Genomic DNA, 15,193 nt, shown 5'->3' on the forward strand with positions numbered 1-15,193 from the left:
GACCTGGTGTAAGTATATTTTGAATGGAAGCTGCAGTGCAGGCGGTGAGATGATATGTTTAACTTGTGAAGCATTTCCAGACTTGGAGACCCTCACACAAAACCAACAATCAGCTGTCCCATCTGTGAACTGAGAATTAAAATGATATCTGTAATCACATATGTTTATAACAGGTTATCTGCTGGGTCTTGAGAAGTCCTCAAAGTCTTATTTGATTTAAGGAAATAGAAAACCCTTAAAAATCTTAAAGTCTTAAATCAATATAGTAAAGTCTTAGTTGGGTCAGTATTGACATGAATTTAAAAATATGTTTGTCTCATACTTGATGATTTTTGTCGAAAATAACCATTTATAAAGCCGAATATGACGTTCGCGTGAATCGAAGAGTTTTTGTTTTTCGAAAGGTGAGTCTGGTCAGGTTTCAGTCGCTCTTTTTAAGAATTAATGTCAGAAAAGGGAGAAATGTTCATTTTGATCACAAGCCAATCACAAATCTATGCTGTTAGGTCACGAGTCATTCACTAATCGCAGTCACAAAGACAGCTTGGCCAAAAACCCAGACTGCAGTAGCTGGTATTACAGAGCTACTGTTGGAACTTAAACTTCCTCAAATCAAACAAAATCCCCTCTAAATACCAGTTTTCTGTCCAGAACTCTAGCAGGTTTGTCCCCTTTCACCTTCAGTTCTGACCTCGCCTGCAGCTTCCACCAACCTGGTTGTTGCTCCTCACCACTCATGATCAGACCCTCTGGAAACACGAATGCAACGGCAGCGGTGTGACCTGTAACTGTTTAGGTACTGATCCACAGTTCTTAATTTATGCTGATATTTTATCATTAATTAATCTTAATTTCTTGTTCTGTCTTCAAGTAAAGATTCTAATCCCAGTTTGAGCTCAGATGATGGATTACTGAAATTAAACAGATGCAGATGAACAGTCCTGCAGTAAATACCAACCCCATAAAGGTTCTTTTGTTCAGACATCCTGATCCAGCTCTGGTTGTCCTGGAGGACACATCATGTTACCATGGTGATTCTGAGTGTGTAACATGCTTCAGCAGGTTATTGAAGTCAGCATCATGTGGTTTAGCTGACGAACGTGAAATAATTACTCATGTTCATGATCACATTTAACTTTACTGATGATGATTTATGCTGCTGTCTGTTAAAGGACCTACATCTCTAAACTAGCAGCAGCCGTCTCAGAATAAAACAGCTTTTCTCTAGTTGAGATGGGTCAGTAACTGGAGTTGGAACGAGTTACAGAGCTGCAGGGACACAGGAAGCTTAAAACGTGTCTTCTGAAAATTCATTGGTCCTCTACCACTCTGATCTTTACAAATGGACATTATTGTGTCTTAATAGAATTTTTTTAACTAAAAAATATCGGAATAATTTGCACAACTCTAAAAATAAATATTTAAAACTGTGCTGGATACGTTAAAAAGCTGAATCTGACAGAAATGGGCCCATTTAACCCACTAAAACAGGCAGCTAACAATAAGCTAACTGCAGTTAAAACTACGACCAGCCAGTTAATACGATTATTTAAATAAAACTGGTGACAAGAAAAAAATCACTATTTACTAATTATTGTTCGAGGCATTAAGCTAACGCATTGCAATGTCAAAATGTTGTAATTTCATGAATTTACTGGAGGAAAAAAGCTCTGAAACACCAAGAAGGAACAGCGTTCAGTGGTGGAACTATCCGAAGCCCCATGGCCGACGTTACTTCCACATTATATTTTTTCTATTGAAGCCGATGGGTGTGTACGAACTCTATCTCAAAGGATCGGCGGTGTTCCATCAGATCGCTACACCTGCCAGCTCCCCTCATTGAACGTAATCTTCACTGCCATCCAATACATCCATGCATGCAATGTTTGATGCCTCTGCTAAATTGACCTAGCCCAGTGAACTAGACCAAATTCTTGCTTTGCAAAGTTTGGTCTAGGAACGCTCCATTGGAACCTCTGCAGCCCCTAGCAGCGTTCTGGCTGGCCAATCACAGCTCTCTATAGGGGGTTTAAAACATATAGACAGCTGTGATAGGTCCCTTATGGTGGGCCAGTCATAGCGCTTAATCTGCTTTGTGAGCCAATCACAGCGCTTTATCCACTTTGTGGGCTAATCAGGGCCCTCTTTTCTTCTGGTGGGCGGGATGATGCAACAGAGTGGAACACGATGACGACAGCTCGTTTGAAACGGCTTTTACATCCATTTTTGGTGATTTGGACTTGGGCTTTATTAGAATCAAGAGCAGATAGATGTATTTAAGTTATTTTTTTAGAAAAAAGGATGTATTTTCACCTTCTTCAACAGCGGACCACCTCGTTTACCAACATCCGTTGCGGTGAGTACGTCACGTTGTTCTTTGTCCAGTAGCATGCAGCAGCTGTTTGAAAGGCAACGGTAGAACCCGCTCCACGATCCCAGACTAAATAATACATTTATTTAGTCTGGCTTGCCAGGCTAGAATTGACCACCATCATCTTAAAATTTGCATCAAAACTCTGCCTTAGCTGCTTATTAACTTACCCCACTTTCGGTCCACTCTGCTCCGGACCTCTCGTCTCCATTTTGTCTCCTGTTGAGAACACACAGCCTGACCCCCTCTGCTGTTACGGGCGTGTCATGACCCCAATATCAGCATGTGTGAATGCTTAGACCCCGATTATAAGACGACCCCACATTTAAACATTTTTCCAGTAAAAAATCATCCTATATTTGGGTCAATATGGTAATAGATATTTAAACTTTGGCTACATATGTAGAAAATATCAGGTCTTTTCAAGTAAACAGGTTCTAGTCAAGTCAAAGTTCGAGTCACTGGTGTACAAGTCCAATTCAGGTGTAAGTGTTTGAATGTTTTTTCAAGTCAAGTCTAAGGTCATCAAATGAATGACTCAAGTCATGTGACTCAAGTCTACACCTCTGAGTAGGGTCACCCATGGCAAATAGGTCCCAGGTGAAGGATCAGACAGAGAGCAGCCCAAAGACCCCTTATGAAGAAAAAATACATGGAAGCAGTGTCCCCTCGCCTGGACATGGGTCACCGGGGCTCCCCTTCGGAGCCAGGCCTGGAGGTGTGGCACGTTGGCAAGCACCTGGTGGCCGGGCTTTCAACCATGAAGCCCAGCCGAGCACAGCCTTAAGAGGAAAGGTGGGTCCCCCTTTCCATGGGCTCAACACTCGTGGGAGAGGTCAAAGGGGTCAGGTGTAGTATGTGACCGGTGGTAGCTGAGAGCGGGGACCTCTGCAGTCTGAGCCACGCCCACAGAAGCTGGCTCTTGGCACGTGGAACGTCACCTCTCTGGTGGGGAAGCAGCCTGAGTTGGTGTGCAAAGCTGAGAGATTCCGACTAGATATAGTCGTACTCACCTCAGTGCATAGAGTTCTGATTCCGGAACCAGTTGCCTTGAGAGGGGTTGGACACTCGACCCCTCTGGAGTTCCGCCTACATTTGGGTGGATGGGTCCTGATTGTGGTTTGTGCTTATGCACCAAACTGTAGTTCAGACTACCCACACTTTTTGGAGACCTTGGAGGAAGTGCTGGAGAGTGTTCCTTCCAGTAACTCCCTTGTTCTGCTGGGCAAATTTAAAGGCCCTATGTGTGAAAACAAATACAATACAAAATCTCGTAGATGGAAAAGGCAGTATGCCATCATCTGTTTCCATCTTTCAAGCCAGCGACCAGGTTAATTATTTTAATCTATATTATTTTGTAAATTTTTATGTAAATATGTTTTGAAAAAGAAAAACAATTTTTTGTCAGTTATGTTGATGTCAATTACCGTAAATCCTCTAATACAGGCCCGGGCCTCTATTTGACTCAAGCTCATCAAGCTCCGGGCCTTTATTGGAAGGAGGGCCAGTATTAGAGGCAGGTCTCTATTTCCATTTGAGCAAAATGAACTAATGTTCATTGGAGTTTTTGACAATTAAAATTGCGCCCACATTTTCAAAGTTAAACACATTTATTTTAACAACGGTAGTTCCTGCTTCAGCCCTCTCCCCCCTCCCCCTGCGCAGCGGCCGCAAACTCACTGATGCGCCTGCAGCCTCTCGGAGTTCCTGCTGCTCTAAACATTAAAATAATTATTTCATTTTCTGTTCCTCACTTCTGATGACCTTCAATGGTGGCTGTTTGTTGCAACCAGCAGGTACAAAAACTAACTTGACTATTTTTCTGTCCTGTCTGTTTATTATCTTCCTGCATCTCCTCTCAATCCTAAAGAAAAACTGCTACCTGGGTTCATATATATTCACCTCATTAGTTACCTTTGAACTGCAGTTCTAAAAGATCTACCGACCGCAAAAACAGCGGAGTGCTCGCTGTTTGTCGGCTGTATCAGTGATCAGTGCGTCGGAGGACAAGGTGATGCGCCCCGCTCCACAGCATGCAGCGAACGCATCAGGCGCAAATAAGACAGAAAACATTAAAGGAAATGAGCTGACATGAACGATCGCGTGTTAAATTAGTTTTTGAGGTGGCGACACCTGATTGTTACTGTGGCTGTGCTCAGGAGGCAGATCTACCGACCGCGAAAACAGCGGAGCGCTCCCTGCTTGCCGGCCGCATCAGTGATCTGTGCGTCGGAGGACAAGTTGATGCGCCCCGCTCCACAGCAGCGATACACATCAGGCGCAAATAAAACACAGAAAACATTAAAGGAAATGAACCGACATGAACGATCGCGTGTCAGTACCTACGGTCTGGCACAGCGCGTTGCCCCCCCCCCCTGGCTGGGGTTGTAAGCCAGGTGCATTCTGGGTATTGTGTTATATGTGTTTCCTATCGTTCTGCTAGTTCCTATGTGCTGATTTGCGTGTTGTGTGAGTGTTATGTAAGCCACAGGGAAGGTGATGTGTGTTCTGTGGAGCGGGTTGAATTAGCATGGTTAACTGACACCGTGACTCTGTGTGGTAGGAGCGTGATAGAGGATCGTGTCTGTAGCGTTACACAGCGTTGAAGAAAAAGCCTAATAAAGGTCTGCGTGAATATCTACTGCCTCCTGCTGGTTGATTTGGGGACTATAACCCTGCCGCTGGGACGCTCATACTTGCTTGTTACTACATTCCACCCGGCCACAATAGGAGACCGGCCTTTATTTACCTCAACTGACTCTGACACTGGCCACAATTGGAGACCCGGCCTTTAATTGAATACCGGCCTGTATTAGAGGATTTATGGTATGTTTGCAAATAGCAAGCAGCTAGTAGATAATGACTTCTGACTACTATGTAATGTTACAAAAAAATCTATATTTTTGTTCATTTTATTTAATACATTTGAGACTTTTTTTTTTTTTATTTGCCATTTTGGAAACATAAAAGGTAGTGTAGTCATTAACTGTTTTCCCTCTGTAAACTGACACAGATACCATCCGATGATTCAACATGGATTATAACTGCCTGGACTTAAACATCTCCAAGAACAAAGAAATGGTCATTCACTTCCACCGTGGCCCTTCTCCATCCATCCCTGCACTCACTGTTAACAGCCAAATTGTTGAGAAGGTTCAGTCATACAAATATCTCGGTTGCATAATAGACAACAAACTCACATTCCAACACAATACTGAACACATTTTTGCAAATATCAACAGTGCCTCTATTTTCTATGTAAACTCCGCAAACTTCAGGTCCACCAAACCATCCTTGCTGCGTTCTATTGACCATTTGCACAGACGTCACCTAACCACGTGGGTCCACCATGGTGGACGGCAAAAGCATGTAAACAGTGAGCGACACGATTACTAAACAAAGGGAAAAGTAGAGCCTGAAATTGTTTTTGCGATCAAAACAAAAACAAAGCTCCTCCAGCATTCCTTCAACTAGTCCATGCCCAGTTCAGTTATCAGAAGAAGTAGCGCGTCTAGCGGGGGCTCATAGAGAGCGGTATGCTAACTAGCTTACCAGCGTTAGCTTACGTTCTCTCTGCAGCTGTTCACCGACGTAAACATGTTGCTGACTTTCCCTAAATTCACCCCTCTGGATTTATAACTTCATGTTGTAAACAGCGTTTCACTTTACACCAAAGCTGGTTTTTAAAAAGTCCGGATCCCTACCAGCTTCTGTTGCTGGTGGTGCTACCGGGTTCAGCTGCTGCTCTCACACCGGAATGAGAAGATCTCTGAACGCCGACGCTCATATAAATAAATAAATAACGTCATTTAACACATGTAATCATACATCGGAGCTTTAATATTGTTAATAATTGTCTCGCTTTACACTACAGTGGACGGAGCGCAGCCTCCGTGGTGAGATACCATCCATCAGGATTATCAGTAACTAGTATAAACACACATCACATTTATTCCTGTCCCTGTCTTCCTCGTGAAATAAATGAACGTTAATCTTACCCGGTAAAAACATGTTCACTGCTAATCTGAGGCCTGCTAGTCCGCTTGATTGATTGATCGCTGCAGTTCATCTTCGTCCTCAGTCTCCATCAAAGTTATAAAAAATAAAAAAAGAGTTGAGTTTACGTCCTTGTCTGTTAGTGCAGCCGACCACGCAGCAAGCTAAAACCATTTTACTGTCAAATCAACTAAATAAAAGCCATAAAAGGCTACAAACTGGCTTGTTTTGGCTAGCTTCACTGGAGTTTCTATGGGTGTAAACGGTCTTTTTTCCGTCCATCATGGCGAAGGGGGCGGCCACATGAGTGATGTGACGTCACATGCAAAGGGTCAGTAGATGCTTTATCGAACCAATTCTTGCATTCAACATTTCTGCGTGGTTTGGATCACTCACAATTGCTCAGCGTAACATGCTCAATAAAATAATAGGATAAGCAGTAAAATCATCACATACAACACTTCAGTTCTCAGAAAAGGCACACAGATCTCCACAGACCCATCACATGCTCTCCACTCCCATTACACTCGGCTACCATCAGGTCGGCGGTTCAGGGCCCTTCCAGTGAAGACAAAAGGGCTTCCTCCATCTTCCTTCCTGTTAAATAGCATGCCCCAGCAAAAATGACTTTGACCAGCACTATAGTAAATCCAGATTGAACTGGAAATCTTTTATTATCGTATTCCTTTTTAAATTCCTTTAATTAAGTGTATGTAGATGTGAGTAGTCTTTTAAACTGATTGTATGTGTGTTTTGATGCTGTTTGTAAGTGCTGTGCTGACAGTCTGACTGCGAACGAAGTTCCTAACGGATAAAGTGAATTTGAATTGAACAAAATCACAGAACCCAGAGATTGGTGACAGGAAGAAACAGGTTTTTAGAGGAGTTAGAGCACAAAAGTAGGAGCTGAAGTAAACACGTCTGCAGGCTTATCTAAGAGTGTACGTGACAGACATAGTCGAATCTCATGTTATTTAGTCCAACCTGAGTGTGGTTCAGGGCATAAAGCTAAGCGGATTAGAAAATAGTATTCATAGCTCCGTTCACTTGCATTCATTTTTTTCCTGACTGACATGACTGTGGGAGCCTGGGCTCAAACCTGGGTGGAGCCCCAGCAGAGACCTTAGTCCTCATGATTCTGATGCCTTACTGGAGAAAACCTCCTAGTTACAAATGCCTTTTTATTTATTTTTTGTTAGATTTTCCAGTCTGGGATTACATATTTACTTCCTTCTTGCAACACAGCAGATGTTTGAAATTCTTTTGTCTTGGATCCTCAGTTAGAGATCTTCCACTTTTCTTCACAGTTGGCACGATTGATGTGGGGAAAGCCCGGCTGATGTTCTGGGATCTTGGAGGCCAAGATGAACTCCAGTCTTTGTGGGATAAAGTAAGTTGCAAAAGGTGCTTTAACAGCTTCATGAGCTAACATGAAAGATCCTCCCAACTGGAAAGTGTTGCAGTGATTTATGGTTCAGCTGGTTACAAGTCATTGATGACTTGGTCAACATCATTTATTTCTTTGTTGAGCACCTTTTTACCACCAGTCAAGGTGGTCCAAAGTGCTGTACACTCAAGCCAAAATAAATAAAAACATATTAAAAGAAGATTAAGACCGATAAAACCATAAAATAATTAAATAACAAAAATAAAACAAAAGGGCACTCCGTTACAATGTTGTCCCATAATAACAATAAGAATCCAAAGCTAAAAATAGCCTGAATCAACCTGATGAAAGAATGTGAAAAGACAACCTAGATTTAAAACTCTGCACCGAAGTGGACTGCCTAATGTTGGGTGGAAGTTGATTCCAGAGTTTAGGCACAAACACAGAAAATGCTGGGTCCCTGCGGGATTCCCTTCTTGTTCTCGAAACCACCAATAGGTCATGTTCAGAAGACCGTAGGTTTCTGGCTAGAGTGTATTTAGACACCAGCGATGAAATGTAACCAAGTGCCGTACCTGACAGAAACTTAAAGGGATATTCCATCGGTAAGGGAAATTTTGTCTATTTCCTTATTAGATTAGTGAGAAAAAATCATTTTAAAATTCTCCTGGTATGGTAGCAGGATATTTCATGGTATTCCTACAGATGTGGAACGAAGAAGAGCCTGGCTTGATGCCTTGGGAATTCCCACAACACCCGTTGAGGAAATTAAGAAATATGTGGTTTGTGAGGAACATTTCACAAAAGAGTACTACTGTGAGAAAAAGCAGCATTTGACCCTGACAGTGCTGCGGCTGAAAAAGATGGCTGTTCCATCCATATTTTGTGAAGAGCCAACAAGAAGTGCTTAAGTACTGTATGTAAGTGGTCTTTTATGTAATGTCATTTATCGAATGTTGCTGGCCTATTATAAATTACTATAAGTGTAATGTGTGGCAGACATATTTTCCTCCCAGTTTATTATTCAACAGTTAAACAACTCTCAGCTGCTCTTGATGAACATAACATCTATGATAGCTTCCAGTCAGGTTTTCGTAGAGCTCATTCTACTGAAACAGCTCTTCTTAGGGTCTCTAATGACCTTCTGACCCACAGTGATGCAGGGGACTGTTCTGTTCTGGTCCTGCTGGACCTGACTGCAGCCTTTGACTCTGTTACAGTCCTCCACCACCTCCCTTACCCATGGTGTCCCACAAGGTTCTGTGCTGGGGCCTCTGCTCTTCCTCCTCTTATCTGCTTCCTCTTCAGCACACCCTGAGATGCTTCAAAGGAATCTCCTACCATCTTTATGCAGATGACATCCAACTGTACATCTCCTTTAAGCCCCATGAGATGTCTAAGCTGCAGCTGTTACACACCTGCTTAGACTCTTATCAAAACCTGGATGGTGGGAGCTTTCTTCAGCTGATGGATGGAAGAGCCGCGGGTTGCCAATCCCTGCTCTAGTTCAAGATATCATTAAAATTCCAAAAGTGCGCAAAAGATTAAAAATGGGGCTTTCCGTGCACATACAATACATTACGGTATCCACCGGGATTCCCTGTCTTGAGCGCAACGAATCACAACACAGATTCAGAGACGTGCCGAGTTTGTCATCCAAAATGCTCCGTTTTATAACTTTTGATTTTTGGAAATCCTGCTGTACAGCCTGATTGAAACGGAGCGCAGCGCTGCGGTGAAAGCAGATAACCTATAAAATGACATGTTGAGGACGCAAACTCAATAAATCTCTTTTATTGTGAGGTAATAATTTCTCCGAGTTTTGCGGTTGCGGGCGGGAGTAGACATGCACGCTGCAGGTGCGGGCGGGAGTGTAACACACACGTTGCGGTTGCAGGCGGTAATGGCCAGAAATTCAGCAGGAGCGGGATGAAGAAAACAGTCCCGCGCAGGGCTCTACTGCTGCGTTTAAGTGTTTCAATTTTTTTAATGAATTCAATTAAAAATAAAGGCGCCCGGCCGTGTCCGAGGTAATTGCACAGTCGTTGGCCCGAAGCCCGGCCCGAGGGCTGTCGGGCCGGGCCGACCCGAGGGCCTAGGGCTTCAGTGATCAAGACACTTTCCTCTGTTGCACCAAGGAATAATCTGCATTCACAAGTCCGGTGTTGTGGTAATAACACTACCAAGCATGGCGACATGAGTGCCACCCAATTCCTGCAAGGCTATACCACCAGGGCGTGTTCAGATGACACAGAGTGGCGGCAGTATTACGCTGGCATTGTGTGTCTTCTAATATGGGCCATAGACAGGTGTGGCTTTCCTGATCAAGTCCAGTCAGTATAATGAAACACAGCTGGGCTCCAATGAAGGTGTGGGGCCACCTCAAGGATGATCAGAAAAATGGAAAGGAACTGAGTTAAAAATGGGTCACAACAAAGGGTCTGAATACTTAGGACCATGTGATATTTCTGTTTGTCTTTTTTAATAACTGCAGAAACGTCTAAAACTGTTTTTCTGTCAATACGGGGTGCTGTGTACATTGAGGAAAATAATGAATTTTAGCAAATGGCTGCAATCTAACAAAAAAGTGAAAAATTGATTGGGTCTGAATACTTTCTGTATCCACCTTTTTGATTAAATGGGTGAACCACTTCTTTAAACAGAGATAAGACGAGAAGTTTTGTCTTTTGTTCCTGTTATACCTCCTGGGGTTAATGTCCGCCTATTAGACCTGAGTATGAATATGTGATAACCAACACTGTGATTTTGGATTTGAGTTTTTGTCATGTTTAGGTGTGTGACCGTTTTCATTCTGTTTTGTAACCATGATATATTTTCTTATGGCAAAAGGTGATTTTATGTGTCCTCTTTATATTAAGTACTATGCTGAGTCCCATGGAGTCATCTATGTGATCGATTCTACTGATGAAGAGCGTCTTTCAGAGTCAAAGAAGGCTTTTGGTGGGTTTGGTTTGTCTTTTTGATGAAAAGATAATGTTCAAAAAGTGCTGACTGCTTGCCGATTTTCCTTCCAGAGAAAATGATCAGCAGCGAGGTGTTAGAAGGTGTTCCTCTCCTTGTTCTCGCCAACAAGCAAGATGTACTGGTACGTCTTGTTTCATCCCTTTGTTAGTAGCTGTCTATTCATCCCAACCCCCCACAATGTGGGTCTGAAATTGAGGCCAATGCGGAAGTGAACTAAATTGCAGTTCCACCCTCATCCACTAGGGGCTGGTGTCAGAAGTGAGCAAATCCTCACTAGCTGCGTTTTCATGTGCCTAATTTCCTCAATCCGATTGAAATCTTGGTTGATCGGAATTTCCGAATCTCTGTTCACATGGACACGAACTGAAATGATCCGATCAAGCCGTGCGTACATATGCACCAAGCATTTAATCCGATTAAATAGGTTGAGCATGCGCAGAGTTGCCTTTCACGAAAGAAAAATTGTAAACAAACGCCATGAAACGAAAAGAAAAATGTAAAAACAGAAATAACTATTCTTCCTGCTTTCCTGATCCATTTATTCAATTTAATATTTTTATTTAGCTCATAGAAGTTACGTTTTCTTCAGTGAATAACTGCAGATATATGCTTTGCTGCATTTTATTGTTGATTAAAATAAGGGAGGGTTATGTCTGCCTCTTGATCAGCTGGTCCGCAGGTCTGAATTGACAGCTGTTGCGCTGCGCTGCGGCACAGAGCGGGAGTGGGGGGTGGGGGGGTAGCCTCATGTTTTATTACTGAGCTCTGTTGTGGCTTATTATTAATAACATGTGACGATCAGCTGAAACTGTTGAGAAAAATCTGTTCAAACAAAATAACAGAAGATGTTCAGAAAGTTTAGAAGCCTGTGTTCATCATCAACGAACCGCATCTCAGGTCATCTGCGTTTACGTGCTTTTAACGAACACGGACTTTACTGTCGTCCAGAGTATTTAACCGAGGACGTTTTCCTACCCAACATCAGCCTCCAATCAGGTCTGTAAAACCCAGATTATCCTGTGTTCTTTACAAGCGTGTCTCCATCACCTGCTGCAGAAGCTGCTGCGTTCAAAGCTGACATCAGAAACGGGGATCCGTGCGCTGCAACCCCCACGATAAACCTGCGTATTTCCAGTAAAGATTTGAACATCTTTGTCGAATGATTTGTGCAATAATCAGATTTTTATTTTACTTCCACAAAATGCAAGTTCTGAATTAAATATTACTGAAACGGGACGGCTTGTTGTCGGATTTAAAAGCCGCCGCTTGTTAATTACACCGTCATTTTTGAAGTCAGGCAGTCCAAATGACAGCGGAGAGGCCCGCTGGCTGTTGCACACATGCGCAGTGGGCATTGTTTTACCCCAACAATCCGAATGGCTGTGCACATGCACGTCAATCGGAATGAAGAACGGAATAAACCACCTCTCTCAATCGGATTGAAATTTCAATCCGATCGGGCCGAATCGGATCAGAATATTCTGATTGACATGTTTACATGCAGAATTTTCAATCTGAATGGGCATTCAATCCGATTAAATATGCGCATGTAAACGTGGCTACTGACTCCCATGTTAAAAAGACCAATTTCACAGCAGAAATAAACATGTTTACAGCCTGGTACCAAAACATGTTTTAGGTTTAAATTATCTAGTTTACACTCATGACAACTCTGAGGGGGTGAATTTTTTTGTCACTCTTCTGTTTAAGTGTATTAAATGCCTAAAATTCTGTATAATTAATGAGCATCAGACCCACGTGACCACAGCATCAGACCCACGTGACCACAGAGCTAGCTCCGTGGAAAGGCCTCAGTAGCCTCAGTCTGAGCCTCGATCTCGCCTGAAAACTGTTCCGCGATTTTTAGTCTCTGAACTTAGACCAGTAGTTGTAGCGTTTGTGCGTTCTTTTTGGATATTATTTGTGCAGTTGTTGGACAAAATGACTTGCTGTGGCATTAATTGCGCTAATAGCGTCCAAGGAGTCTCCACTTCATTTTTTCGGTAAGTAAAATTATATTTATGTATTTTAGGTCACTGCCGCTTTTGCGCTAGCTGAGCTTATCAAAGTAGCTAGCTAACTACCAGTCTAACATGTACTGTTTAACCATGAAATTTAGATGTAATACGGTAAAATAATTAACAGGGTATATGTCGATGGGTGTAAAACCCAGTGCATTTAACATAAAAATGGGTTGAAATATGACCTGTTGGTGGAGCTCTCGGAGGGACACTTCTGTGTTCCATTCTTCCACCCGGTTCTCCCCAGCGGTCAGCCCGGCACATCTCTGACCACTTCGGCGCCTGGCTGCTGCGCGGGCTGACCGCTTGTGGAGCGGACTCGGAGAGAGACCTGACCGCAGAAATACTGCAGCTCGGTGAGTTGGTTGATAGTGCTTGATGTTAGTCTCCAGAAGCCTGTATGCCATCACATAAACTCGCTCGTTTTTTTATTTTTTGCATATTTGTAAAATAGTGGTGGTGGGGAGCGACTAAATAACTAATCTGTCCGAGTGCCCTGTTCTCATGGGAACTAGTGCAGTTTAATAAAATGGAAATTAGTTAATAAAATTGATTATTAAAAGGTTCATATCCTATCCAATAAGACAATAGACTCAAATGTTTGGTTATATATATATTTTTTAAAGTATTTATTTTGTATCACTCTTTATCCTAATTTTAGACCTTTTACTACAGGCCATGATAAGCTGTTAAGTATTTTAAACCCATATGCTTAAGTAGTTCTTTGTATGAAGTTTTCCTCTAGGTGATCCAGAGAGGCTTGACCTTTGGGTAAGCAACCAAAGAAGAGAGTGCTGGACTCCCAATTCACACTCCCGCTTGTGCAGTGAACACTTTGAGAGTCATCACTTCACCACGGACTGCAGGGTACAAACACATGACTTCATATTTTGGTTAAGATTGAAAAAATTGAAGCATTAGCTGTATAATATACAGATGTTACATTGCTGTGTAACAAAAAATAATTTCCACACACACAGTGCTCTGGTGTACCAGTGGGTTTTTGAGATATAGAAATTGACCTTGTCTGATGTGTGTATATGTGAATCTCTTTATTTTATTTTATTTTTTTTTTATTTTAGGGGAGATTTTTCCTGAAGGACACAGTACCTACAATCTTCTCTTCCTTTAAGGTCAAAAACCTCTTCCAAGAAGGAAAGTACAGGTAACTAGGAATGACAAGGTAAGTGACAACCCCATTGGTTTTGTAAATAGTTTTGAGAAGGTTGCAGATGTAGAAGCAGGGGACGACAGTGCCATAAAAGTTGCTGTTGATCTGAACAATATAATGATGTGTGAAGCCTCACCTCAAGAGGTCTTTGTTACTCAAAATGTAACACATGATGGCATTCCTCTGCAAGCAGTTGAGTGTGATACTGCTCATTTTGGTCACAGTGTTCAACACCAGAATGACTCAGACTCTGGTCGGTTTAACACTGTGCCATTACAGCCAATTAGCATCCTGAGTGGCCATTGCTATCAAATCACAGAGTCTCCCAAAACGCTTTAAAGGAGAGTTCTGTCAGCAAATGAAAAAGTATGTGTAGTTCAGAAAACGCTTAGATTGCAATCCCAGAAGACAAGGAGACTGAAGGCAAGAATTTCTTCTTTGAAAAGTGTCACCAAAATTCTTCAGAAGAAACTTCTACTATCAACTGAATGTGCCTCTCTTCTTGATGGTTTGGATGGTGTTCCAAAGAGTTGTTTCAGAAAATAAATCCGAAGAAAGATCATCTTTGTCTGAAAACTTGAAGCAATTTGCAACTACGCTGCATTGTTACTCTCCTAAGGCTTATGACTACGCTAGAGAACACTTTCACTTGGCTTTGCCTCATCCGCAGACCATTCGCAACTGGTACAGCAGTATCTCTGCAGATCCTGGTTTTACTCTTTCTTCATTTACAGCTTTAAAAAGTCATGTTGTTGAGAAGAAGAAGGAAGGAAAATAATCTGTTTGCTCTTTGAACTTTCTTGAAGTTCTGACAGAAAACAACACCAGAAGCTTTTTACTAGTGCTGCCAGCAGAGAACAGCATGGATGTTGATGCAGACGGGCAGTAACTTCATCCATATGAGCTAACTGAAACACAACAGAGAGAGGATGGAGGTCATGAGGAGCGGAAAGGCAGGATGAAAGAGAAGTTGGTTGGAGGGAACCTGAGAGGTCAGACACCGTCCATCCTGATGGTGAGGAGGAAGACGAGGATGTAAGAGGGAGAGTGAGGAGCAGAAAGAGGGTTACCCAGAGGATCGTTGGTCATGTGCACCAGTACACTATCATCAGGTTTGTGGTGTTGAGTGTGTGACTGCAGCTCATAGTGTTGAGCAGCTGGTCCAGTAATCAGAAGGTTGCAGGTTCAATCCTGGCTCCAGACAGAGACTGCTGCTGTTGTGTCCTGGGGCAAGACATTAAACCACCTCGCCTGGTGGCGGT

General features: G+C 42.6%; 1 protein-coding gene across 2 annotated transcripts in view; it reads left to right on the forward strand.

Annotated features, from left to right (window-relative positions):
* Nucleotides 1–15,193, forward strand: part of arfrp1 (ADP-ribosylation factor related protein 1) — a 39,333-nt gene that overhangs the window by 14,345 nt on the left and 9,795 nt on the right. For both annotated transcript variants that reach the window (XM_054737206.2, XM_054737204.2), the window contains exons 3-5: nucleotides 7,675–7,757; nucleotides 10,634–10,715; nucleotides 10,790–10,860. In XM_054737206.2, coding sequence (XP_054593181.2) covers nucleotides 7,675–7,757; nucleotides 10,634–10,715; nucleotides 10,790–10,860 — 236 coding nt within the window. The remainder of the gene's footprint in view (nucleotides 1–7,674; nucleotides 7,758–10,633; nucleotides 10,716–10,789; nucleotides 10,861–15,193) is intronic.

The sequence above is a fragment of the Nothobranchius furzeri genome, chromosome 3 (assembly GCF_043380555.1).
Source record: "Nothobranchius furzeri strain GRZ-AD chromosome 3, NfurGRZ-RIMD1, whole genome shotgun sequence".
NCBI lineage: Eukaryota > Metazoa > Chordata > Actinopteri > Cyprinodontiformes > Nothobranchiidae > Nothobranchius > Nothobranchius furzeri.